We start from the raw sequence: 25,508 nt of genomic DNA, 5'->3' as shown, positions 1-25,508 counted from the left end.
ATACTTAAGATTTTCTAAGAAGAAAGATCTTAGGTGACATTTTTAATAAAAATAAGTGAGAAATAAGAATAAATAAGAAATAAGAAAGATAATAAGAGAGGTGGGAGAAAACTTTGGGAGGTGATGGATAGGTTTATGGTCTTGATTGGTATATACTTATCCCCAGACGCATCCAGTTGTACATACTAAATCAGTACAGCTTTTTACATGTCAATCATACCTCAATAAAGTAGTTTAAAGAATAAAAATATATTTAAAAAGAACACATTAGCCATTCTTCATGAGAAGATTCTTTAAAATTAAACATGATACAAATCAAAAAATTCCAAAGGATAGTATCTTTAATGAGATTTTAATCACTGTCATTTTAACTAAGGTTTTGCTGAAATGTCTTTATCAGTATCAGAAAAGTACACAGATATTATTTGTATATAAAAGCATATTTTAAATTCCATTTAAGCCCACTCATGTCATCTCCCACAGCTACTTTTTTGTTTTGATGAAAGATGAATAAGGAATAAATAGAAGGCCAATGTCTCACGCTGATGTACCTGTATGGCCCCCTGAAAAATCCAAGCATGTATTCACATTAGAGAAAACTATTCTGTCAAATATATGATCAATCAACAGCCCAGGCATGAACCGATGTTTCCTACAGAAGAAAAGGGGAGAAAGTGGGCAAATTACAGTCCTTGTGTTTGACACACACTAAAGAAAAGCCCCAAAGAGAAGACGGGATTGTGTTTGTTGTTCGACAAGAAGGCAGAAGGTACCACAATAAACTTGGTTCTGAAATTTCAGCGGTTCTATTTCCCAGTATGATTTAAGGATCCTTACACGTGGTACTGGAGTCCACCGGGCCAGGCGAGAGATTACTCCTTGGGATGGATATTTGTATCTGTCTTTTTCCATTTAAGGTCCCGTTTGCATTCAGTTTCACTGAGGGAAGCCAACCTCTCTAATCTTACCGTTTTCCTAATCCTTTTGTACAGTGTTTCCGGCCCATGGGTGGAGTCCATCATACTTAAAAGAATCATAGGGCTGAAGGGAGTATTCCAGGTTCTCCGGTCTAATCCTCTCATTTTCAGATTAAAAAGTCAAGGTCCAGGCGTGTCAGCAATTTGTCCAGGAACACACAGCTCATGCAAAGGTTCATGCGTGCTGTTCATCCTGACTGGCATTTTAAATAGGAAGAACAGGAGCATCTCGGTTCGGGTTTGGCAGAACGCAGGTCGGTGCTTCTACTGGTGGCTGGCAGTTGGGAGAAGTGACCGTATGCACGTTTTACCTCAGCCACGGCAGCTGCGGGATTCGGAACCAGCCAAGGGCCACGGGAGCCTACGGGGTCCCCGCTCCGCAGGGCCGCGTGCTGGTGACCGTGACGCCCTGCCCTCGGCACCTGAGCGCGCCGGCCGCACACTCGGTCATCGTCTGCTCCACACCGTTCACTTCCACGCAGACGCTAAGGCCGCCTTCCTCGCACTCCGATGTTTCTCTGCAGACACATTTGCTGCTCTGGGCTGGAAAGAAGAGCAGCAGAGGCTTAATGGCACATGGAGGAGGTGGGAGAGTGAAGTCACATTACCTCCAAAGTCCCGATGCCTTGCGGAGATCTCTCCAAGCTCCTGCCTGGAGGCATCAACTGACCGCCCTGGGAGAGGGGGAGGGCCAGGGAAGTCCAGCATTGCGCTCCACTCAGCATGAGGAGGGTTCTAGGCTGGCGCCAGGCCGCCGGGGGAAGGGGAGGGGGGTGCATGGGCCAGCCTTCTCCAAATCAGGGGCACTCCCTCTCTCTCTCCCTCCTCTGGGCTGCTGGCTAGGGGAGCCAGAAGCTCAGTAAGCCCTCAACCCCTGACCAGATAAGGAGACCTCAACAAAGACCAAGTTGACTCAAGGCTCAAACAGACAAAGAAAATAATTCAACTTACTTTAAGAGAGAGGGCGTAAAACACAGAAGACCACATATGGGGTGCCAGGACAGTGCGGGGGGGGGGGGGGGGGCGGAGAACAAGTCTGGGGTGCCTGGGTGGGATTAAGTGCCAACTTCGGCTCAGGTCATGATTTCACAGTTCCTGAGTACAAGCCCTGCATTGGGCTCTGTGCTGCCAGCTCAGAGCCTGGAACCTGCTTCAGATTCTGTGTCTCCCTCTCTCTCTGCCCCTCCCCTGCTCACAGTCTGTCTCTCTCTCAAAAATAAACATTAAAGAAAATTTAAAAAAAAAAAAAAAAAAGCCAGAAATGAGTTGGGGGAGAATTCACAGTGTGCGCTTAGGTGTCAGGCTGGAATGCACCAGCCAGGTGTCTCCAAAAGGAGTGACAAGCTCACTGGTGACCGGCGATCCTAACCCAACCCAATGGTTTAGAGTTCAGTATGTCATCGCCTGGGTGGCCAACAGTCCAGGAGTGAGAGCGCAGGGGCCCGGCTGGCACAGGCCATGAGGAGGACCTGAGTTGCTGGCAGAGATCTCACAGATCACATAGTCCGGCTCCCAATTTACAGATGGGGAAACTGAGGCAGTGACTTGGCTGCAGCCAGCCAGGCTTTCCCCCTTGATAATATACCTGAAACTGTGGGAGGTAGGCCATGCCAGGGGTGCTGTTCAAGATCACGGTAAGTGCTATATGGACACAGTTGACTGGCCAATCTTGAGCCACAACTTGAAAGAGTAACTCCTTTTTTTATTCTCTCCAAATTCTTTTTATTACTTTTAGAAGAAAGTGTCACCTTGGCACTGACATGCTTTTAACACCCCCTAACACTTGCTGAACTCCCTTTATCCCAAAGAAGCAGCATCCCTCAAGCTGCCGGCAGCATCTGGCTAGAATCTACAACCTTATTTTGTTTCATTACATGTATTTTTGTGGTCATCTAATATTTATGGCAAGTGATGCTTCTTTTTAAGAAATGATAAAATTTCCTTTTTTAAAAAAGTTATTTTTATGTGAGTCCATTTTTTAAAATGTTTTTAATGTTTACTTATTTTTGAGAGGGGTGGGGAGGGGCAGAGAGAGAGGGAGACACAGAATCTGAAGCAGGATCCAGGTTCTGAGCTGTCTGCAGAGAGCCCGATGTGGGGCTCGAACTCACAAACTGTGAGATCATGACCTGAGCTGAAGTCAGACTCTTAACTGACTAAGCCACCCAGGCACCCCTGTGAGTCTATTTTTTTAATGAGTTCATTATATGGATAATAGGAGGACAGAGCAAAAATCATGAAGGTGGAATGAGAATCACCAGTGTTTGGGAGGACATTCAAACCATCAAGAATGTCTCCTTGTCGGGGCGCCTGGGTGGCGCAGTCGGTTAAGCGTCCGACTTCAGCCAGGTCACGATCTCACGGTCCGTGAGTTCGAGCCCCGCGTCAGGCTCTGGGCTGATGGCTCAGAGCCTGGAGCCTGTTTCCGATTCTGTGTCTCCCTCTCTCTCTGTCCCTCCCCCGTTCATGCTCTGTCTCTCTCTGTCCCAAAAAATAAAATAAACGTTGAAAAAAAAAAAAAATTTAAAAAAAAAAAAAAAAAAAAAAAAAGAATGTCTCCTTGTCTTCTTAGATACTTGACCTACCCCATTCCCCAAGGAGGACTGTGGATAAGGACAGTTCACTCTCAAACCAGCCTAAGACTTTCATGTCCTCAGGGATCTGCTGCTAAACTAGAAACTACCGTTTAAAAGGCCTCAGTACTGGGGCACCTGGGTGGCTCAGTCGATTGAGCCTCCGACTTCAGCTCAGGTCATGATCTCACAGCTCGTTGAGTTCGAGTCCCGCATTGGGCTCTGTGCTGACAGCTCAGAGCCTGGAGCCTGCTTTGGATTCTTTGTCTCCCTCTCTCTCTGCCCCTAACCCGCTCACAGTCTGTCTCTGTCTCTCTCAAAAATAAATAAACATTTAAAAATAAAATAAAATAAAAGACCTCAGTACTACTACCTTAGCACTGTTATAGTTACAAATACACAATGCCCCTTACCATCACATTTTCCCCAGAGCGGACAGGCACCACAGGCTTTCTGGGCTGGGACAGGCAGAGTGCAGCTCTCCCTATCAGCAAGAGTGTAATTTCTACCCTGACAGTGGAGAACGTGCAGCTTGCAAACCGTCAGAGGCAGTATCCTTTTGCTTCTCTCATCTCGCGCACATACATCCAAGGAGGATCTGAAACAAATTTTTTAAATTACATTATTTAGAAGACTTTCCTTCTTACAAGTGGAGGATGTGAAGTGAAAGGCGAGGCTGGGAGCTCAGTGCCTCAGATGTCACCACCCACAGGAAAAAGATGGAGCAAACACTCAAATCTCCTTCATTGCTGGGGCTCACCCTCCTCAGATCTTCAAGATGAACAAATTTTACTCTGTATTTGTTCCCAATTTTTACAAGCTGAGGTATCTAGTGTTGATCTTGTTTCATCTAGAGCAGATCAGATACAGCAACTTAGAAGAGAAGGCAAGGTCTGCTGGGGACACGGGTGGGTTGACAAGCAGGAAGGAGACAGAAAATCAGCAAAGATCACACATTCAGAGATGGCAGTCGTGTGGGACCATTGAAGGCAGGAGAAGTTAGCTCGTCCCAGTCCGGTAGCCTGGAGAGTTCCTGTCCATAACACGGCATTGTGCAACACTTCATGACCGATGCCTCAAGGGAAGATGAAACTGTATTTTTCAATAGGATTTTTTAAAGTATCTGTGTTTACAAAATCGTTTAGAAATAGTTCTAGAAAAATTATTACTTTTTTCCTTAAGCATTGGTACTCAAATGGTGAGATTCAGCTTTGTAGAAATGTCACTAATAAAAACAAGGACATTTCCGAATGTTGATGGATAAGGAAAGCATTACTGTAGTGAAACCTTAGACAACAAAGTATTTTTGTATAGTAGACGGAGTCTATATTTATTTTTGTGTATGTTTAGCTCTAATACTTTCTTCAATGGCCAAGAGCTAAATTTACTTGGAGTTGTTTACATCACAAAAACAAATCCTTATATCTTTCTTTTATCTGTTTATTTAAACCTTAAATCGAACTACTCAGAACAGCTTGAAGGGCAGAGACCTTGTAAAGCCACCTTGTTATCAGTATCTGATAGAAAGCTCACACCAAGTCTCTAAACAGCAGGCTGCAGATAAACTAAATGAATCAGAAAAGTTGGAAAGAGGATGAAAGTGAATCAAAGTCAACAATGATTAATAAAAAATAACACCACAGTCAGAATATTCTGGCCTGACCACCACTGCCATTTACACTATTTAGCTATATTTTTTTCTCACAAGAAGTTACATCTTATAAGATGCCACCAGAATCACCATTACTCCCTGTGAGTGGTCAAGGATTTGGATATGTGTTTTGCCGACAATAATAATTGAAAGCCAAGTATAGTTGATCTGTGAGCAACATTGGTTTTAACTGCATGCGTGGGTCCACTTATACATAGATTTTTTTTTTAATGTTTATTTATTTATGTAGAGAGTGCACACGCACTTGAGCAAGGGAGGAGCAGGGAGAGAGGGAGAGAGAGAATCCCCAGCAGGCTCTCGAAGTAGAACTCAATCCCATGAACTGCGAGATCATGACCTGAGCTGAAACCAAGAATTGAACGCTTAACCTACTGAGCCGCCCAGGTGCCCCTGGGTTTTTTGGATGTAGTATAGTACTATAAATGTATTTTCTCTTCCTTATGATTTTCTTAATAGCATTTTCTTCTCTCTAGTTACTTTATTATAATAATACGGTAAATAATACATATAACATAGAAAATATTTATGTTATTGGTAACATATGTTATTGGTAACAGTCAACAGTAGGCTCTCAGTAGTTAAGTTTTGGAGAAGTCAAAAGTTATATGTGGATTTTTGACTATGTGAGGGGATTAGCACCCCTAACCCCCCATGTTGTTCAAGGGCCAACTGTAACTGGTCAGTAAATTTGTGTTTTGATTCTTAGCCTTAAAGATGACCAATAAACGCCTTAGCCTAGATATCTCCCATTTGTGTCTCCAGATTGGTTCTCCACTCTTCCCCCCCGCTGCCAGGAAGGCTGAAACTATGAGCTATATCCATAGACTTCCTTGTCCTCTAGCTTCAGGTGAATTTGAGCAATGGCAGGAGATTTAAGGGATGTTTACTGCCCTGGCTCACTCCAGGGCAGTCTCTGAGGTCCCTAAAATGAGGGACTCCACTCTTCCTTGGCTGCCATCTGTTCAGAATCTTCCTCTGTCTCCAGCTTTGCATAAAAGTTCTTTCTGTGGAGCACCTCTTCCTGTGAGCCTCTGACTCTTGATCTCAGCTCAGGTCATGGTCTCGCTGTTCCATGGGTTTGAGCCCCACAGTGGGCTCTGCAGTATCAGTGCTTGGGATTCTCTCTCTCTCTCTCTCTCTCTCTCTCTCTCTCTCTCTGCCCCTCCCTTGCTCACACAGCCTGCCTCTCTCTCTCTCTCTCTCTCTCAAAATAAATAAATAAATAAATAAATAAATAAATAAATAAATAAATAAAACTTAAAAAAAAAAAAGCTCCTCTTGTCACTCTGCAGGCCTGGGCATGGATTTGTACCCTGGTTGTTTGCAGTCTGGGAGTACTGCCTTGTGGCATGCAGTTTCTTTCACTCTGCCCACACTTCTGTAAACAGTCCCCCTAGGAAACCTCCTCTTGTCTTAATGCAATCATACAATCTGTCCAACTAGGACCATAACATAGACATCTAGTACCTACTTCAGATATCCACCCACAGTGGAGTGATTTCAAGTTGGGTGGAATTCTCGTAATGCACATCTAGAGCCACGGACATTTCAGAAACCAGTATCTCTAGTGGTACTGCATTAAGAGTGTATCTTTGGACAGCTGGGTGGCTCAGTCGGTTAAGCATGGACTCTTGGTTTCAGCTCAGGTCACGATCTCACGGTTTCATGAGTTCCAGCCCCGCATTGGGCTCTGTGCTGACAGCACGGAGCCTGCTTGGGATTCTCTCTCTGCCTCTCTCTCTGCCCCTCCCCTGCTCGTGCTGTCTCTGTCTCTCTCAAAATAAAGAAATAAACTTTTTTTTTAAAAGTGTATCTTTCAAGGGAATTTCAGTCCTAATCTTTGTAAGCTCTAAATCCTCAAGTTTTCACGTTGCCCCATTTTATATAGAAACCTAGCAGTGCCCAAGTCCTTCAGCCTTTCTCTAGACAGAGTACAACACTGCTCAACACCACTGGTGTCAGCCCCAGAGACCCAGGCAAATAACAGACAGCAGATGGGCCACCAGATTAAAATGCAAGCAAAAATCTTTAACCCTTGGTAAGCAACACCCTGGATCAAACAGAGACACTAGCATCTACCAAAACATTTTTTATCTTGAATAAAGCAAACCAGAGAGAGGTGAGCAAAGACAGAGCTTACCCACATTCATAAGGCATTTTACAAACACATCTTGAATTCTTCAGTTTCTCCCAGGGCTGACATTCAGGCACTGCCAGGGTTAAAGTGGTTTCTAAAAAAAAAAAAAAAAAAAAAAAGGATAAGGGAGATGCAATCATTAGAAGAGGTTCTTTGTGGTAAACAAACTATTATTTTAATCGTTGAACCAGGTTCTGTAATATTCTCAACTGCTACAAATTTGTACAGTAAAAAAAAAAAAAAAAAAAAAAAAAAAGCTGTAAAGCATTTTACAAACAACAGTGTTCCTAGGAGAAGCCTACAAATAATTTCAATGGTACCATATCTTGAGCATTTACTACTGTGGGAACAGTGGCTGTTGTGATATTTAATCCCCCTTAACAAATGCCCACTTCAGAGTTAAAGAAATTAAGGGTCAGATGGGGTGCCTGGATGGCTCAGTCGGTTGGGCGTCCGACTTCAGCTCAGGTCACGATCTCGTGGTCCGTGAGTTCGAGCCCCGTGTCGGGCTCTGGGCTGATGGCTCAGAGCCTGGAGCCTGCTTCCGATTCTGTGTCTCCCTCTCTCTCTGCCCTTCCCCCGTTCATGCTCTGTCTCTCTCTCTGTCTCAAAAATAAATAAACGTAAAAAAAAAAAAATTTTTTTTTAAATAAAAAGAAATTAAGGGTCAGAAACGTTAAGAAACTTGTGCTAGTTCACACATTTAACAAATTGGTCAAGCCAGGATTTAAGTCCATGTTTGTCTGAATTCAAGGCCAGTGGAGCAGGCTCCCTTTCATCAAGCAGTCGGTGCTTATAAACTGTTTGTTGTTTGGACTGCATGTTGCCCCCTCTATCTATAGTGGGGCAGAAAGCGCCGTAATGTGATCTCCACATGGAGAACTCCCTTGTACCCCAAGATCTGTTAACAACCTCTCACATGTAAGTGTCTAATTGGTCTCCTTTCAATGGTGAGTAAATATCTAGAGGTACTTACATTAATTAAACCTTTTCCATTGCTTTGTGTTTTCTACAAATGGATCAAAAGTCAACCATCATTCCGACTTTGACAGGAAAACACCTTAGGCCAGCTTACAAGAGCTTAATTTAACTGTCGTCTCCTCAGCTATACCTGATTACAAGGTGACTAACCTAAAACATCCTGTTATTCCCACCTCCTTCCTGCTTCATGACAATGGAATTCAATGATATATATACTTTCCCATCATAAAACTAATGCTCTCTTGGATATATTTATAAAGGCAGTTTATCTGAAAAGCATATTTTTATGGATGCACAAACTATGCAATACTTCCTCACTTTGGAAAACCTAAGAGCTTTAGATAAGACAGTAAAATCTCGGGGACAATTCGTAACTTGGAAAAATGGTAACAATGTGAACTGTAGCCTGCCAGGTTCAGCAATGTGTATAATAAGTACTCATTCTTTAAATACTCCCCTTTAGAATAGTAGTATCCTAAATGCAGTGTAGTATCCTGAATTGGATCCTAGACCATTAAAACAACATCAGTGAAGGGGTGCCTCAGTGGCTCAGTTGGTTAAGCATCCGACTCTTGGTTTTATCTCAGGTCATGATCTCACAGTTTGTGGGTTCAAGTCCCACATTGGGCTGTGTGGGGACAGCACTGAGTCTGCTTGGGATTCTCTGTCTCTCCTTCTTTCTCTCTCTGCCCCTCCCTCACTTGTGCTTTCTCTCTCTCTCAAAATAAATAAACATTAAAAAAAAAGACATTCGTGGAAAAACTGGTGATATATAAATAAAGTCTGTAGTTTAGTCAATAGTATCGCACTAATATTAATGTCTTAGTCAACTCACTAAATTATGTCAAGTTATATAAGATGTTAATATTATGAGAACATGGTAAAGGGCATATAGAAACTCTATTTGCAACGTTTCCGAAATCTAAAATTATTCCAAAATAAAATGTTTTTTAAGGTGGTGTTATCTAGATCAGTGCTTCTCAAGCAGGGGCAATTTGGCAATGTCTAAATATCTTACAATGCACAAGACAGACTCCCACAACAAAGAGCTCCCGGGCCCAAACTTCCAATAGTGTTGGGGTTAAGAAAAGTCTAATCTAAATGTACCAAAACTAAAGTTCTATGATAAAGCCATGCAAATGAGCTCTTCATTGTGCCTAGACATTTATTTGCTAGAGATGAGGGCGGGGTGGGGGGGGGGATGGAAGAAGGTGGCCGAAGAGTACAAAATTCCAGTTATAAGAGAGATGAGTATTGAGGATGTAATGTGGTTGATGCTGCTCAATGATATACAGGTAGAGTGTTGGAAGAGTGGATCATAAGAGTTCTCATCACAAGGAGAAATTTGCTTTTTTTCAACGTTTATTTATTTTTGAGAGACAGAGCATGAGCAGGGGAGGGGCAGAGAGAGAGAGAGAGACACAGACTCTGAAGCAGGCTCCAGGCTCTGAGCTGTCAGCACAGAGCCTAACATGGGGCTCGAACTCATGAACCATGAGATCATGACTTAAGCAAAGTTGGACGCTTAACCGACTGAGCCATTCCAGCACCCCTCTTTTTTTTTTTAATTGTGCTTTTGTGAGATGACAGATGTTAAGCAGACCTACCGTGGTCATCATTTCACAGTAGATGCAGATCAAACCATCACACTGTATACCTTGAACTTCTACAGTGATGTATGTCAATTATTTCCCAATAAAACTGGAAATGATATTTTTTAAAAGTTTATTTGTTAATCATTCATAAGAATGACAGTTTAGATTTTAAGTGTTTTCTAGAAGTTATTACAATTTCTTTATGAAAAATCACAGGTAGAATCAGCTAGACCGAAGACCTTTGCGTTTAAGAACACAGCTTTCTTAATTTCCTATATCTTTATGTCAAAACTACATACTGATGGAGGGAGGGACAAATCAGTGGTTAGTGTTTAATGAGCACAGGGTTTCAGTTGGGAAGATGAGAAAGTCCTGGATATGGATGGTGATGTTGGTTGCATGATAATGGGAATGCACTTAATGCATTGAACTGTACATTTAAAAATAGCTAAAATGGTAAATTTTATGTTATGTTTATTTTACCACAATAACAAAAAAAGACTAAATAACCATACACCAGGTATTGAAAAAGCTCAACCTCGGAGGCTGACAAACCTGGAGTTTGTTATTTGTGATAGACATATTTTAAGGGTAGTTACTATTAATATTCATCATGACTTCTGAAAAACACACAGGCCCGAAAAATACCCTTAATTAAAACTTTAATAGAATTTGCTACTGTGTAGAAGAAAATACATACTGAATTGTGCTACAAAACGAATGAAGGAGACATTTTAGATAAGTACATAATATTTCATTCGGAATAAAAGAGCAACCTCATCAAGTGTACATTGTTCTCTTTAATTTTAGAATTCCTGGTACAGGTCCATTACTTCAAACATGCCTGATAAATTCCTATTTATGCTTCAGCGCAGTAAAAAACAAAGCACTTGTACCTGCTCTGGACCTCTGACTGCTAATGAGCACATGGGAACCAGCACAGCAGGCACACCATTGGCCATGCTGCCCTCCTGTTGTCTGTCATCAGCATCTAGGTTTCGTACCACAGCCCATGCCCACCATCAGCCACAGATGGCTCTGTGCAGCCTGCCCTCTCTTAAGTTGTGACCATCTGATCCATCTGATGGTATCACTCACGAAATCTAGTACTTCATACTCACTGTAAAAGGCAAACTTCAGCATTGAATTAAATACAAGTCATACATTGGAGGGGCGCCTGGGTGGCTCAATCGGTTAAGCGTGCAACTTCGGCTCTGGTCATGATCTCACGGTTTGTGAGTTCAAGCCCCACGTCGGGCTCTGTGCTGACAGCTCAGAACCTGGAGCCTGCTTCAGATTCTGTGTCTTCCCCTCTCTGCCCCTCCCATGCTCATGCTCTGTCTCTCAATAATAAATAAACATTAAAAAAATTAATAAAAAATAAAGTCATACACTAGAAAAATAAGAATACCATACAAAATTGAATGCAAGTGAGTTTTCCTTCTTTCCTGGTTTTTAATTGTCACAAACATGTATTTTCCATTTATTTTAAAAAATGTAAGTAAAGAAAAAATAGGAGGTTATTTAAAGAATAAATCCATCCCACCTTAAATATCTCTAAAAAGAAATAGTTTGGCTCTTTAAATCTCTTCTTACCATAGCTTCTTTAAAGACCATTTTAATTTGCCTGATGTTCAAAATACTGGATTTTTGGATTTCCACTCTTAAAAACAGCTTCACAAGCCACAACACTTTGCTTTAAATAACTTCTGCTCTGCAGTGTTAAATGTAAATGCTTTTAAGTTTTCTATTTCAATAATGCCAATAAACCCTCTGAAAACCCAGAAAGGAAACATACAGAATGTTTTTATTTTTTTTTAATTTTTTTTTTTTTCAACATTTTTTATTTATTTTTGGGACAGAGAGAGACAGAGCATGAACGGGGGAGGGGCAGAGAGAGAGGGAGACACAGAATCGGAAACAGGCTCCAGGCTCCGAGCCATCAGCCCAGAGCCTGACGCGGGGCTCAAACTCACGGACCGCGAGATCGTGACCTGGCTGAAGTCGGACGCTTAACCGACTGCGCCACCCAGGCGCCCCCAGAATGTTTTTAAACTCTGTACTTAATAAAAAGTACATTTAAAAAATCAGGAAAAAAGCCAGAAATCATCTTTTGAAAATCCTTTATTTTCTTGGCACCAAAACAGATACAAAGCTAATCTTTGATAAGGATTTAAGTTAGTTTCAGAACCACAGGGCTCTTCTTGCTTTTCCTTGCTTTCCATGAATCTATCTATGCCACGTGAAACAAAGTCTGTTACCCCATCTATGAACCGACCTTCTTGTAGGGGGACAAGGACAGAGGAAATAACTCACAGTTATGGCCATCCAGTGCCATAAAGGACCACCACAAGGACCCTCACTCACCTGAGTGCAGGTGTCCTTGGACAGACCTACAAGCTACTTACCTTTCTGCTCACACTGAACATTCTTCATATCAGGACTCCACTTAAGGCTGGATCCACAGAGAAATGTTGAAGGACCTTTTAAGGACATGCCACCCGAACAGGAAATGGTCACTTTCTCACCAATTGCATAGAAAGGTTTGTGGGGATGACTCTGTATGCCATCCATCAAGGCAGGTAGAACACAGGCAATTTCTAAAGATAGAAGAAAACAGAATACAAAGGTCATTGCTTTCCTAAGCCATCTTTTTTAAAAAAAGACAACTTCGAATAGTGTTAATACACATGCTCTGCTTTTTCACATTAGAGGACAAAGAGAAAGAGGTAAGTTCACTCCTAGGATGCCCTGAAAGACATGTCCCACAGTGCCCGGCATGTAATTGATCAATAAAAGACTGAAGACCAAAACAGTTCCCATCCTCCACTCCTGCCCTCAAAGCAATGTGACAACATAAAATGAATCAGCCTTATAAACAGAGTCCTAAAAAGCCCAGGCTGCTGTCAAAACTAAACTTTCCATAGCTGCCACTTATCTCTCTGGTCTGATGAAGTCCCACCAGAATTTTCCCAAGAAAATTTGCATATAGTTTGCATACCATTAGCATATATCCAATTAGATATTTTTATTATTTGAAAGTTTTAAAGAACCACCTTTAACCTTGAAACCATACAAGTATTAAATGTTCTTTGGTTTTCCATCTCTAGTCTTTCTCAGTTACATTCATTATCTCAAATCTTCTGCTTGAGAAAACAGCAAAGAGAAAATAGAGAAACATGTATACTTATGGGAAGCAAGTCAGAATTCATGATTTGAAAAAAAAAATTGGCAATCTCTCTCTAATGGACTTCGGACAATATTCTACAAAATACTGCTCTGTTTCTGTACCATTTCCATCAGAAATTCCATTCACTCATTAATTCAAAAACAGCATCTATGGAGTGCCTATATTTAACGAAGTATGTTGTATGCTGGTAAGGATTTAACAAGATACAAGTTACATATCCTGCCTTCATAAAGCTAATAATCTAGCATCAGATTTGTTTGTTTCTGGCCATGACGCAATCACTGGCTTCACAATCATGCTCCCACAAAGACAAATAGAAAAGATATACAAAAGTAAAGGAAAAAGTACTTCCAAAAGCATCAGAGAGATACCAAGGTCATGAAAATTTGAAGGTACAAGATTCTAGCGAGAAGTCTAAAGGGGTGATTACAACATTTGGTAATGCCTTTCTCCTTGAGGTATTTGTTAAGTTTGAAAAAAAAATGCTTAAAGGCTGCTAAACTAAGGAGGAACTACAGCTCGTGGCTGAAAAGCTGAGTAGAGTTTTTAACAGTCTAATAGGGCTAAGGGACAAAGAGGTAGAGTCCAGTCCTGTCACAAAGGAGGGACCTAGGAAGATATCTCAGACCTTCCACTGGGATCCCTTAATGGTTACACCCTAGGAACAAAGGTAAACCGGACATAAAACAGCCTTACTGTTTGCAGGAAACAAAATCAAGTATTTTCTAGAGGAAGAGAACGTCATCCAAAACTTCAGACTATTCCATTATTTTTTCACACATAAAGGCTGGCATTTAATCAAAACAGGAATGACATTTAAAAGGAAAAGAATTCACCAAAACCCCAAAAAAGACAATAGAAACAGACCCCCAGTAGGTCCAGAGAATGGGATTAACAGCCATGGACCCTGAAATAACTGTGATTTACATGTTGGGAAAAAATTAAATGACAAGGCACAGAATTTCAATGGAGAAAAGGAAAGTTTAGAAAAGTGGACAAATGAAATATCTAGAATTGGAAAATGAAATTAAGAACTCAACAGAGTTCTTAAAAGCAGATTATATACAAGTGTACAGAGAATTAATAAGCTGGAAGTTAGATCAATTAAAAAATATTTAGGATGAAACAGAGAGAAGAAAAAAATTATGTAAAACAAAATAATGTAGTAATATATACAATCTAAAAAAATATATCATTTGTGTCTTGTGAGGAAAAATGGGCAAGAATTGGACAGAGGCAATAATTGAGGACACAATGGCGAAGAAGCTCCTGAAACTGACAAAAGACATAAATGCACAGATTCAAGAAGTGCTTCAAATATTAACCAGGGTAGAGACAAAGAAAATCACACCTCGGCACATCACTGTGGAGGTGCTTCTGAAACCCAAAGACCAGAAAAAAAGAGAAATTCTCAAAAGTGTCCAGACATAAGATTTCCAAACCAGAAGTGGTATGACTAAGAGTGAATGTCTCACTAGAATAAAATCTTTAAAGAGCTTAAATAAAATAACTGCTAACCTAGAATTTCTTGCCCATAAAAACATCCTTCAAAAATGAAGATAAAACAAAGACATTTTAAGATGAACAAAGACTGGGTCAACTTCTTATCAGCAGATTCACAATAAAGGGGAAAAAATCTCTTCAAGCGAAAGCATCTTATTAAACGTTTCAAAGAACCAACTTTTGGCTTTGTTACTGTAAGCTAGAAAATGTTTATATTCTATTTCAGTAATTTCTGCTCAAGGACTCCAGGAGAGAGAGACAGAGAGACAGATAGAGACAGAAACAAAGAGGAAGAGAGGAGGTCCTACAAATAAGAAAAAGACAAACCAACAGAAAAGAGGAGCTAAAGATTGGACAGTCACTTCACCAAAGAGGATATGCAAATGGCAAATAAACATGAAAACAGGCATCATAACATAGTCACCAGGAAAAATATAAATTGAAAAGTCAAAATTAAAAAATAAGATATTGCTACACACTCATCAGTATAGCTAAAATTTTTTAAAGATTGTTGATATCAAGTGTTGATAAGGATACAGAGCAATCTTGGCTTCTCAGATCCTGGTAGGGATGTAAATTAGTACAACCATTTGGGAGTCTGGTAGCATCTACTAAGTCTAAATGTATGTACATCCTATGACTCAGAGACTTTATTCAGAGGTATATACCCAAGAGGAAAAAGATGTTCACGTGTACACTAGGCTTTTCTCCAAGGCCTAGACCAACTGATATAGCAAAAAAATGTATCTCTACAGCTCTATCCATCTGCTGAACCAACTAATACTGCAGGACAATCAAGGAAGTACACTGATTTGGTCACATCCCTAGAAATTGAACTATATGGGATGTTCTGAAGGTCTTAGCCAGAATGGAGCTCCCTGGCCTATTCAAATTTGCACCAGAAACGTTAAAATTTCAGTGAAATGTGCCTCGCCTAACAGAAGCACTATCAACTAGAGACTGCTGAGGGCTTTTTCAAGACACAGCTGAAACTTGAACAGGAGCATATGAGCTTCTCAGGAAAGGAATGTCAAGACACGGGCCACACAGTGAGCGGTTATTCGTCTTGATTCATTCCCTTCCACATTATTCTCTCATCTTAAGTTATATGCTACAACCAAGTCCACTCACTCTGACAATGCATTTCCCCAACAAGCCACTGTAAATCTTCTCCACATCTGGCTACAGGGTCTCCAATTAGAGAGTAACCTTCATTGCAAGTATATACTATGTTTTTCCCAACAGGAAACATGGCACCTTCATCCTAAAGAGAAATAAAAGAGAGAGAGAGAGTATGTCTATTTTGCATTAAAAAAAGTTTCTTTAGATATATTTGGGCTATAAATGATGCCTTCTTTTAGTCATCAGGCAAACTAAGTTCAAATAACTAATTTAAAAAATTATCTGCAAAAACAATTTTCCCTGTATGGTCCTAGTCAACAACACTGGTACTACCATTAACTAAAATAAAGCTATTAATGCCACATATAATTTATTAATTGTCCCCAAATACCAAGCACTGTACTAAGCATTTTACCAAAATTACTTTTGTGGACACTGCCCAAGTCCCTTCCCCCCCGGCCCCTGCATGTTCCAGGAAAAGACAGTTGTTATCAGATCTCGGAAATGTACTTGTTGGTCAGTTCTTCATAGTAAGACGTCATGGGCTGCTCATTGGCCATACCGCCTAATAAAAGCTGGTAGGAACAGACAGAAATGTGCAAATCCTATCAGCATGTTTATGAAAGTTTAAGTTTCTCACTGACGACTTTTAGAGGGAGCGTAATGCTGATCTTCTCCCATCCTAAGCTCCAGCCCCTACCCTGTAAGGGAAGGGCCACTGTGGCTGGGCCAGATTCAAGGACATGCCAGGAGGTGAGCTTTCATGGTGAAGCAAGGAAGAATTTGAAGCTGAAATTTAAAGGGGTAATCATGCTCTTTTGGGATCTCTATTAGTTCCTTTCCTCATTCTTGGGGCTCTCTGCCACCCCAGGGGTGGTAAAGAAAATCGGCCTGGGGAAGGGCTGAGAGCTCGGCATTAGCACCTGGCTACTCCAGGCATTAGAACCAAATCCCAGGGTGCCTTCTACTATTCACTGTCAGTCCTGGTCCAGTCTGGCTGCAGTTGGTAGGAAACAAAGGGCCCAGGTTAATACTTGAGTTTGAATAAACTGGGAAAGGACAGTTGATTTGCTTTGGTTCTAGCCAATAGGCCTTCGTCTGCCTGACAGAAGGGACTGTTATAACAGTGTCCAAACTTGGTTCTGTATCAGAACCACTAGTAGCAATTTAAAAAAAAAAAAAAAAAAAAAAAAAGCACAACTCTCAGGCTCTATCCTAAACCTACAGAATGAGAAAGAAAAAAAAAAAAAAAAGGAAGGTAAGGGGCAAGCAGCAATCTCTCTATTCTTAAGTTCTCTGGGTGACTGTGATGTAGCCCGTCCATGGGGCAGTGTTCAGAACCCCTGCCCCTTACAGGACACCACATGCACTGGAGTTTGGGACAATAGTTCACGGTTTGCTGAAGTATATGAGTTTGTTTGGCTTTGTTCGCCAAGCCTGTGTTTCCTTCAGGAACTAGTAGATTGCGGTGACTGTATTGGGACAGAATGAGTGTTAGAGATGCTGGGCCCATTCCCCTCTCTACACACACACACACACACACACACACACACACACACACACACACAGAAGCCCTCTTCCATTTCCCAACAGTATCTACATTTGGGGAAACTTCAGCAAAATGTCAGTGTGTGTGTTTAAGGGCCTAGAATTTCAAAGGCAAACCCTCTGAGAAAGCAAGGCTGGCAGCACTGAGAGGGTCCTGACGAAAGCCTCCTACGTGAGCCGGGAGGAGACTTCATTGGAGCTTGAGGCCAAAGCCTCATCATAACAAGCAGTGAGAAGAGCAGAAATTAATATGGCCGCAAGGCCAAGAAAATTCCCTAGAATGACAAGTGGCAGGTAATTTGTGTTCCTTCCTAAACAAGAAAATCGCTCCAAGTATAATGACCCATATCTCACCAATGCTGGCAAAATGTCTTATTGGCTTCTGGAATAAACCCAATATTTCTTCCCAAACCCAATATTTCTGAAAAAAAATTTTTTAAAGACATTTCTCAGGACGCCTGGGTGGCTCAGTCAGTTAAGTGTCTGACTCTTGATTTCAGCTCAGGTCATGATCTCACAGTTCATGGGTTCAAGCCCTGCGTCTGACAGCACAGAGCCTGCTTGGGGTTCAATCTCTCCTTCTCTCTCTGCCCCTCCCCTGCTCTCTCTCTCAAAAATAAATAAATAAACATTTTTAAAAAATCTTTAGAAAGACATTTCTCAGTGGCAAGAATAGAGAAAGTCCTCTTTGTTGCAGAACTTGCTTATGGATTCTTATTTTAGTGTTAAGAATGGAAATGTTTAACAGCCTTCTGGCATGATTACATTTCTAATTTCATTGGGCAGCAGTATTGATTTACCTTACTGCAGAAGATATACTGCCTTCTGCAGAATTCTAATCACCTTGGCCAAAGAAGTACAGTCACAAACTAAAACCCTTACCACTAAAACTAAAATGCACATATAAACTATTTGTAGCACTATTTCATCATGGAAGAAGGAAATCGATTATGACATTAGGGAGAGAGAGAACTTGGAGCAAAGAGTATATGCAGAGGAAAACAATATATCTTTCATAACCAACTTGAACAAATCCATCTTTCAAGGCAGGAGGTGATGGACAGAATTCTTTTGGAACCAAAGACAAAGGAAAACAATGTGGTTCAAGCAATCTGAAAGGAAAAGGAAACAAAACATAATTATAATTAATGTGATGGATTTCCACAGCATAATAAACATTTTGCACCACAGTGAATTTTTCATTAACATCTGAAAGAACTCCATTCCTGTAAACATGCTGATGTGCTATTTTTGTCATTCTCGGGATCAATATCTGATCATATCCTGTGATAGAAAACTCAAACATAAACTACCAAAAAATAGCTACTAAGTCAGTAGTATGAAAAACAAAGAGAAAGAAAAGGAAATAAAAGTCTCTGGACAAAACACCTACTTCATGGGATTTCTAGAGGTCACCTGCCTCAGACCTACTTTTTCTTCAGCTGTCTGGTTCTGAAGTGTCTTTAACACGGAATTGATTCTGGATTAAAACTAAAGGAACTCCTGTTAGTGACCCTGCAAGAAAGGGAACATCTCCTCTGTGCTAGGCACCTTGGCAGTTGCTCTGTAAATACGCAACATCTCAATGCACCTTCACAGTAACCCTATGAGGTATATGACGAAAAGAAAGTTTGAATGACTTGCCCAAGGTTATAAGGTAATAAATACCAGGGCTGCATTCATGTTGTAGTCGGTTCGGCTCCTAACATCATGCTTTTTCTACCTCCCGCAAGGCAATCTCTAGAGGAAGCTCATAATAATGGTAATCCCAGTGACATCCATCATTAAACAATAGTTTTATGGCCTCTGAAGCCAACGTGCCACCAGTATTACCTCCACTCCAGAGATCTGAAATCTGAGGGAAAGCATTACAGAATAGCCCGTGAATGTCGCCTCCTTCTCAGCTGAGTTCCTTATACGCTTTCCACACTTTGAGGAAACTCAGAAATGTGAAGTATTGATCATGATTTTCCTCTTTGTACTGAGCAGGAGGAGGAGAACATTCTCTCCCTCCAAGCACCAAGAAGAGTGAGAATTCTTCCAGTGCCTCCGTAGGATGCTCCTTTCCTTCCAGCTTCATGTCTAGTGGCCGGGAAAAGAAGCCCAGTCCATAGAGGCCTCCTAGGCTGGAGACTCTCATCCTCCCAGAGATATGTGCCCCGAAGGTAGCTTCTCCTCCTAAAGTAATTCCATATGCTTGCCAGCTTCCTAGTCAGGAGACTTGATGAATTTGCAAGGTCCCAGCAAATGGGAAGTTGGTGTCAGACAACTGGGCTAATCAGTGAAGATATTAGCCATCTAGAGCATCTGGCTTTATGCTTAATCATGAATGAATGAATGAATGAATGCATGAATGAATACATGAATAAATGAATGAATAGGACTGGTATATCTGAAGAGTAATACAACTATTAATCAATGCTTACTATGTGCTGGGCACTGTGCTAATCACTTTCTATGCTGAATCTCATTTAATTCTGACATTTTTCTATTGTTTTACCTTCTATGATTATACTAATTTTAGAGGTGTTACCAAGGTCACACAGCAAAGTGGCAGATCTGCTTGATGCCAAAGCTGCTGCTCAGATCCCCTTGGCCAGATGACCTTCTAGTTACCCAGCCTTTTGTAACATCTGTATCAGAAAAACTTGAAACACACAAGTGCAAGCTGTCCACACATGCCTTCTTCCTTCAACTGATCCCACTACTAAAGGCAAAGTCACTGATAAAAATCGCCATTTAATTTTTAAATCTTTTAATAGCAGCAATCACATATTCCACGCTTCCTGCAGAGGGCACTCTATTCTATGCAATTGCCAGGAGATCTGGTCACCATTACCGCAAATGCTGGAGTTCCTCCTCCTCGCATTGCCTGCTTTCTGTTGGCTCTCCAATACAGGACTGCCCGCCTCCACTGGGAGGTGGGTTATTGCATTCTCGGCTCCTTGATTTCTTCCCTTGAACGCAGGGGCCCCAAGAGGACCAGCAACTCCAACCTCCATCAACCCCTCCTGTAAGATAAGAGAAAGACTGTTCAGAAAGTACTTGGAGAGAAAGATTTCAGAGTCTAGTATTAAGCTTCGTGCTCAGGCAGTTATTGAGGGAGGGGACAGTCTGGGCACATACTACCTTCACTCTGTTCCGGAAGGTCTTCTTCAATGACCATAATGTCTCTGCACATTGACTGGGTTTGTTGATATTAAGGCTGCATCAACGAACTTCTTGCAATTATATCTTAAATTTGTTTACTATTTTAGAACTGTTTCAGAGCATTTTGTCATACCTCATGCCATTCATTTACTTCTCACAAGAATGAATCCGGGTGGGCAGGAAATCTGTTACCATTCTCATTTGATAGGTATGGGATCTAAGGCAAGGGGGTTAAATGTCATGTCCGGTGCTGCAATGGCTGCCAAGAGTCCTGTCCAGGCAGCAACATGGTCTTATGGCCGAGTCCAGGCTCCTCTCATTACAGCAGTTCCTACTGTTAACATTTTTATTGGAAAAGCCATGGTTGGGCATGAGAAGAACATAATCTACTGGGTTCCAGACTGCCAACCTCAGAGCTGGCACTGTACAAAATGAAGAAATGCATAAGAAGGAGAAATGCTTTTACCTCCTGTCAACATCCTTCAGTCTGCAGGCACTTCCTCAACCCAGCCTGGCCACCTTCCAACTCAGGGCCGATTCATGACCAGCGGTGCTTTTAGAATTTTCCCCCATCATATATCTTGGGGTAGGCAAGAGAGAACTTGCACTATATTCTAAGAACTTGGCTTTCCTGGTTACAAACAGATCTCAGAGACCATGCTCCTGAAACATTACTTCCAATTGATAGATGGTTTTGTTTACTGCTCCTTACCTATTTCTACTGTGTAGCCTACATCCATCTCCCCTCCACTCGGCACCCACCCCTCAGTATCATACACACCAAAACTAAACTAATGTGATTATATCTTCCAATGAGTTTCCTTATGCTTTCTTCCATAATTAGAAATTGAGTTAATAAAGTAGTCCTCTGAGTATATTAACAGGGGGTAACAATAGCTTGATATATTATGATCCTACCCCAATCCTTACCAGCAGGGGGAGCTTCCATTTTATCAAATAACAGGAAATCCAAGCCACAAAGGAATGAAATCAAAGTGGTAGAATTTCAATTTACCAGATAGGCTACTTGGGAAGACATTTGGAGGCAAGGAGGCTTTCCTGACGCTTGTCTACAAGCAATCATAGTTCAGTCATGTATTCATTCATTCATCAAATATTTGTTAAGTGACTTCTATGAATCAAGCCTTGTTGGGCTCTGGGAATAAAAAAAAGGAATCACAGCCCTGACCTTAAGAAATGAGTTTTCTAGAGGAGAGAGGCATATAAAAGAATACAAAACTGTCCCACACTTTGTCTACTCATAAAGTCAAACTTCACACAGTTCTGTGTGAACTGACGTGCCTTTAAAGCATCAAGCATTCAGTTGAGCACATTCAGCAGATGTTCAGAAAGTATTTGTGAGTAATTGATTGATAAAACATAATACAAAATAGAAATGGAGATATTTCAAAGAGCTTGCGATTGGAAAGGTTAAGCCATGTGCACACTAGCTGCACAGACCTGTTAGGACAAAACCTCAATGAGCTGACTATGGCATAAAAGAGAGACGTGTTTTACGCATTAATCTATTCTAATGGAGAACAGGGAATGGAGGGCATGGTGGGTCTATTCGTTAAGACAGGAAAACAGAGACAGCAGAGGGCCTTAACCCCCTTGCTAGAACCCAGAAGTGCAATAGGAAGGGAGACACTAAATTAATACACAAAGAAGCATGATCTCAGGGATCAGCGGGAAAGAGTGATTCCTTTTTCACAGTGTCCAGCATAACTAGCAAAAACTCAGCACACTGACCTGCTTCATTTCCCACGAGGACTCCTTGCTCACAAGCCACACCAAACGTGTATGGTTTGCAATGGCACTGACACTGGGTCCCCTCGACGGTGGCAATGCCGCCATTTTGACAAGGTTGACAATGGCAGGGGTCAAATTCATCCAGATATTCCTCAAGAGCCCGCTTCAGGTATAGTCTTTTCACAGAGGCACAGGGTACTTCCTTTACCAGCTCATACAGAGGGGTCAGCTATACAGATAAAGACATCATGGTCAGTAAATCGGGGTTTTAGGCAAGAATATTTTTCTCCTGGCATTTAGGCTGAATCTCCATTAAAATAAAAATCAAAAGCCACTCTCATCTTAATTCCAATTATTTCTTGTTCAAATAAAAATAAAGCAATTCACTTTCTTTGCAAGACAAAGGGAAAAATAGGAGTGAACAGGGAAGGAATATTTTTTGTATCTTGCATAAAACTTTTCAAAACCAACAGGACATTCATTTTCTAGTTATTGAAAGATTATTTTGAAGGAAGTACATTTCCACCCTTGCAGAGGGCAGAAGAAAAGGAAATGCACTTAAATTACAGTGAAGAAGCAAGTGCAATTAAATTTAAGATTAAATACCCAGCTCTAAGAGACTTAATATGTCTCTTAGCAGAGACCATGACTCTTTCTTCCTGACAAAATTTAAAATAGACAGACATTACTTCTCTGTGTTGAATATGTCTGATGAAAAGCAGCTTGGAGCCCCTAGATGTGCTGGCTAAGCTTTAACAATCTGCTCTCCTAAGAACAAAAATGCTCTGATTTGTAGCATTTGCCAATTTCTGCAGCATAACTACTCTTCCCATGGCCGATTTCAGGTTGCCACTGGGATGCCAGTGACCATGGAGTCGGAAAGAGATAGGCACCTTTGGCTGTTATGAGGGTCCATCTTGAGCTGGCTACAGCATACCACTGGAGTAGGAGGATAACTTACAGACCCAGCCACATCTCCCCCCGTCTCTGCCCAAACTCTCTCACGCTGCATTATAAAAGAACTGACTGGATGGCATTGCGTGGACGTATACCTATAATAAGTTAGCACAGCTATGATAGTGACAGTCCTATGTGGACAAATGCAGAGTTGAGAATGAGAAGGAATGTCTGATCCTCCCTAATCAACAACTTAGAATTTTTTAAGATTTGTAACAGGGCACTGGCATTGAAAATAGGTCATTGTGAATATCGATGGTGGCACGTTATAAGACCTTCCAGGAAAACTGGCTTCTTCCTTTTACCCTTACTTCGAGGCAAATGGGTGGATATGGTGTTGGGAGGGTGCTTAAGAAGCTTTTGAAATTGGGGGGGGGGGGGCAGATTATAAAATGTGTCCAAGTCAAGTTTCACCTGAGACATTTCTTGACTCCCATGATAGAGAATAGAACATAGAATCAGTTCTGCCATAGCACTTGTTTTGAAAGGGTAAATTTGTTCCATTGGGATGGATATGTTAGGGAACACCATGAGCATATCACAAATTTCATACAATTTCATCCATAAGAAAAACCAGGTGAACCCAGAAAAGTGGACACAACTGAACCAACATAGGAATACACAAAACAAACACACACACACAAACACACACTTCAAGCATCCATGCAGTTCACGCCTGTGTAATATACTACACCCATCCACATCTGATGCAGGAACCGTCTGTCCTCTGGCAGCTCTCCTCCTACCACTTCCCAATAATTCAAAGGCTCTAACCCACCCAGCACCCAGCAAGCTTCAAGTCTTTTTCTAAGAATTGTGCTACATTAATATATATGCGTTTCTTAACAATTTAACACATACAAAGCTATACTATTGTTTTTACTGATGCCTATTTTTTTTTAATGAGTGTCATAGATCAAGTTTTTGAGTATTGTGTCCTTAATCCAGTTTCCCCATAAGCCAGGGGGTCTTTATTGTGCAATTCTGTCTAGCTGTCTGATTTTAGGAACACATACATAGCATTATGACAGAACTGACTGTATCAATAAAACATCCTAAAATTTTGCCAGTCAGATTTGTTCTATTTTAATTTACATGTCTCCAAGAGCCTACATGCCATGGCCAGAGGAACAAAGGTGATCTGATGAGACAGTAGACAAGCCTAAATGCCTTCCTCTTGCAAGAATCTATAATTCCTCTGAATTAGAGACCAAGGAAAACATAATCAAATTTAGGTCAAAAGCTTAAAATGCAAATTTTGTTACTAATTTCTCTTGGGATTTACAAGACATTTAACCTTTACAATTGAAATATGGACATGCAAGATAATGAATCTTCTGTTTCTTATTATTATGTATGCACTCATTTTGCTATACAAAACATAATTGGGATACAAAAATGCTAATTACAGCTGTCTCTGTTTAACCACCTTGATTTAATCTCATTTTCCCAATGCAAATAAACATGTCTGCTTTGTGTGCTTTCAACAGAGCAGGATGTACCTTTTGTTTTATGACTTGGGGAAGACCAGTCACAGATTCCGCCCACAAAGCATATCGCTCTTTGTTTCCAGCAGGATTGTCCAGCTCCAGAAAACTGAGGCCAGACACGAAGCCCGAACTGCCCCCCCTGACAAATGGGTTCCCTCGCAGAACATTGCTTTGAGTTCCTATACGAGGAGAAATCAAATGAAATAGGTCAGGATGCACAAAGGAAACAAAGAGAAGAATAAAAAAGTGAAATGTCTCTCAAGTACTAAAACACAACCCATCCCATTCTGGTAAAGGACAAACTATGGACACAATGAAAACATCAGTGATTGCCAGCAGTGGTGGGTGGGAGGAGTAAATAGTTGGAGCACGGAGGATTGTTAGAACAGTGAAATTGCTCTACATCACACTATCATGGTAGACACATGGCATTATACATTTGTCCAAGCCCATAGAATGTACAACACCAAGAAGGAACCCTAACATAAACTATGCACTTTGGGCAATGATGATATGTCAACGTAGATTCATCACTTAGAACAAATGCACCCCTGTGGTGGAGGATGCTGAGAGTGGGGAGGCCTTAGTTTCTGACAGGGGTATATGGAAACTCTCCGTACTTTTTGCTCGATTGTGCTGTAAATCTGAAACGACTCTCAAAAATATCTATTAAAAGGAAAAAGAAAAGAAAAACACAATCATTACCTGACAGTAGATGATATTAGGGAATTATTGTTCATATTCTTAATGTTCTTAGTATAATAAGAACATTATGTTATACAGGAGACTATCTTATTTCTTAGGAAATAAATATATATTTTGGGATGAAGCATCATGGAATGTGTTTCTAAATGGTTCAGC

At 41.0% G+C, this 25,508-nt stretch overlaps 1 protein-coding gene across 2 annotated transcripts in view; it reads right to left on the bottom strand.

The window, feature by feature from the left end:
• Positions 1-323: 323 nt before the first annotated feature.
• The window catches only part of C7 (complement C7), a 62,429-nt gene continuing 37,244 nt past the window's right edge, over positions 324-25,508 (bottom strand). For both annotated transcript variants that reach the window (XM_058718415.1, XM_058718424.1), the window contains 9 exons: positions 24,660-24,826; positions 22,201-22,429; positions 20,138-20,309; positions 18,323-18,410; positions 15,760-15,892; positions 12,344-12,535; positions 7,363-7,453; positions 3,964-4,148; positions 324-1,520 (listed from right to left, as the gene is read on the bottom strand). In XM_058718415.1, the coding sequence (XP_058574398.1) occupies positions 1,339-1,520; positions 3,964-4,148; positions 7,363-7,453; positions 12,344-12,535; positions 15,760-15,892; positions 18,323-18,410; positions 20,138-20,309; positions 22,201-22,429; positions 24,660-24,826 (1,439 nt within the window). In that variant the 3' untranslated portion in view covers positions 324-1,338. The remainder of the gene's footprint in view (positions 1,521-3,963; positions 4,149-7,362; positions 7,454-12,343; positions 12,536-15,759; positions 15,893-18,322; positions 18,411-20,137; positions 20,310-22,200; positions 22,430-24,659; positions 24,827-25,508) is intronic.

This window comes from Neofelis nebulosa, chromosome 1, assembly GCF_028018385.1.
Source record: "Neofelis nebulosa isolate mNeoNeb1 chromosome 1, mNeoNeb1.pri, whole genome shotgun sequence".
In the NCBI taxonomy this organism is placed as follows: Eukaryota; Metazoa; Chordata; class Mammalia; order Carnivora; family Felidae; genus Neofelis; species Neofelis nebulosa.
This window is presented reverse-complemented; position numbering and strand designations above follow the sequence as displayed.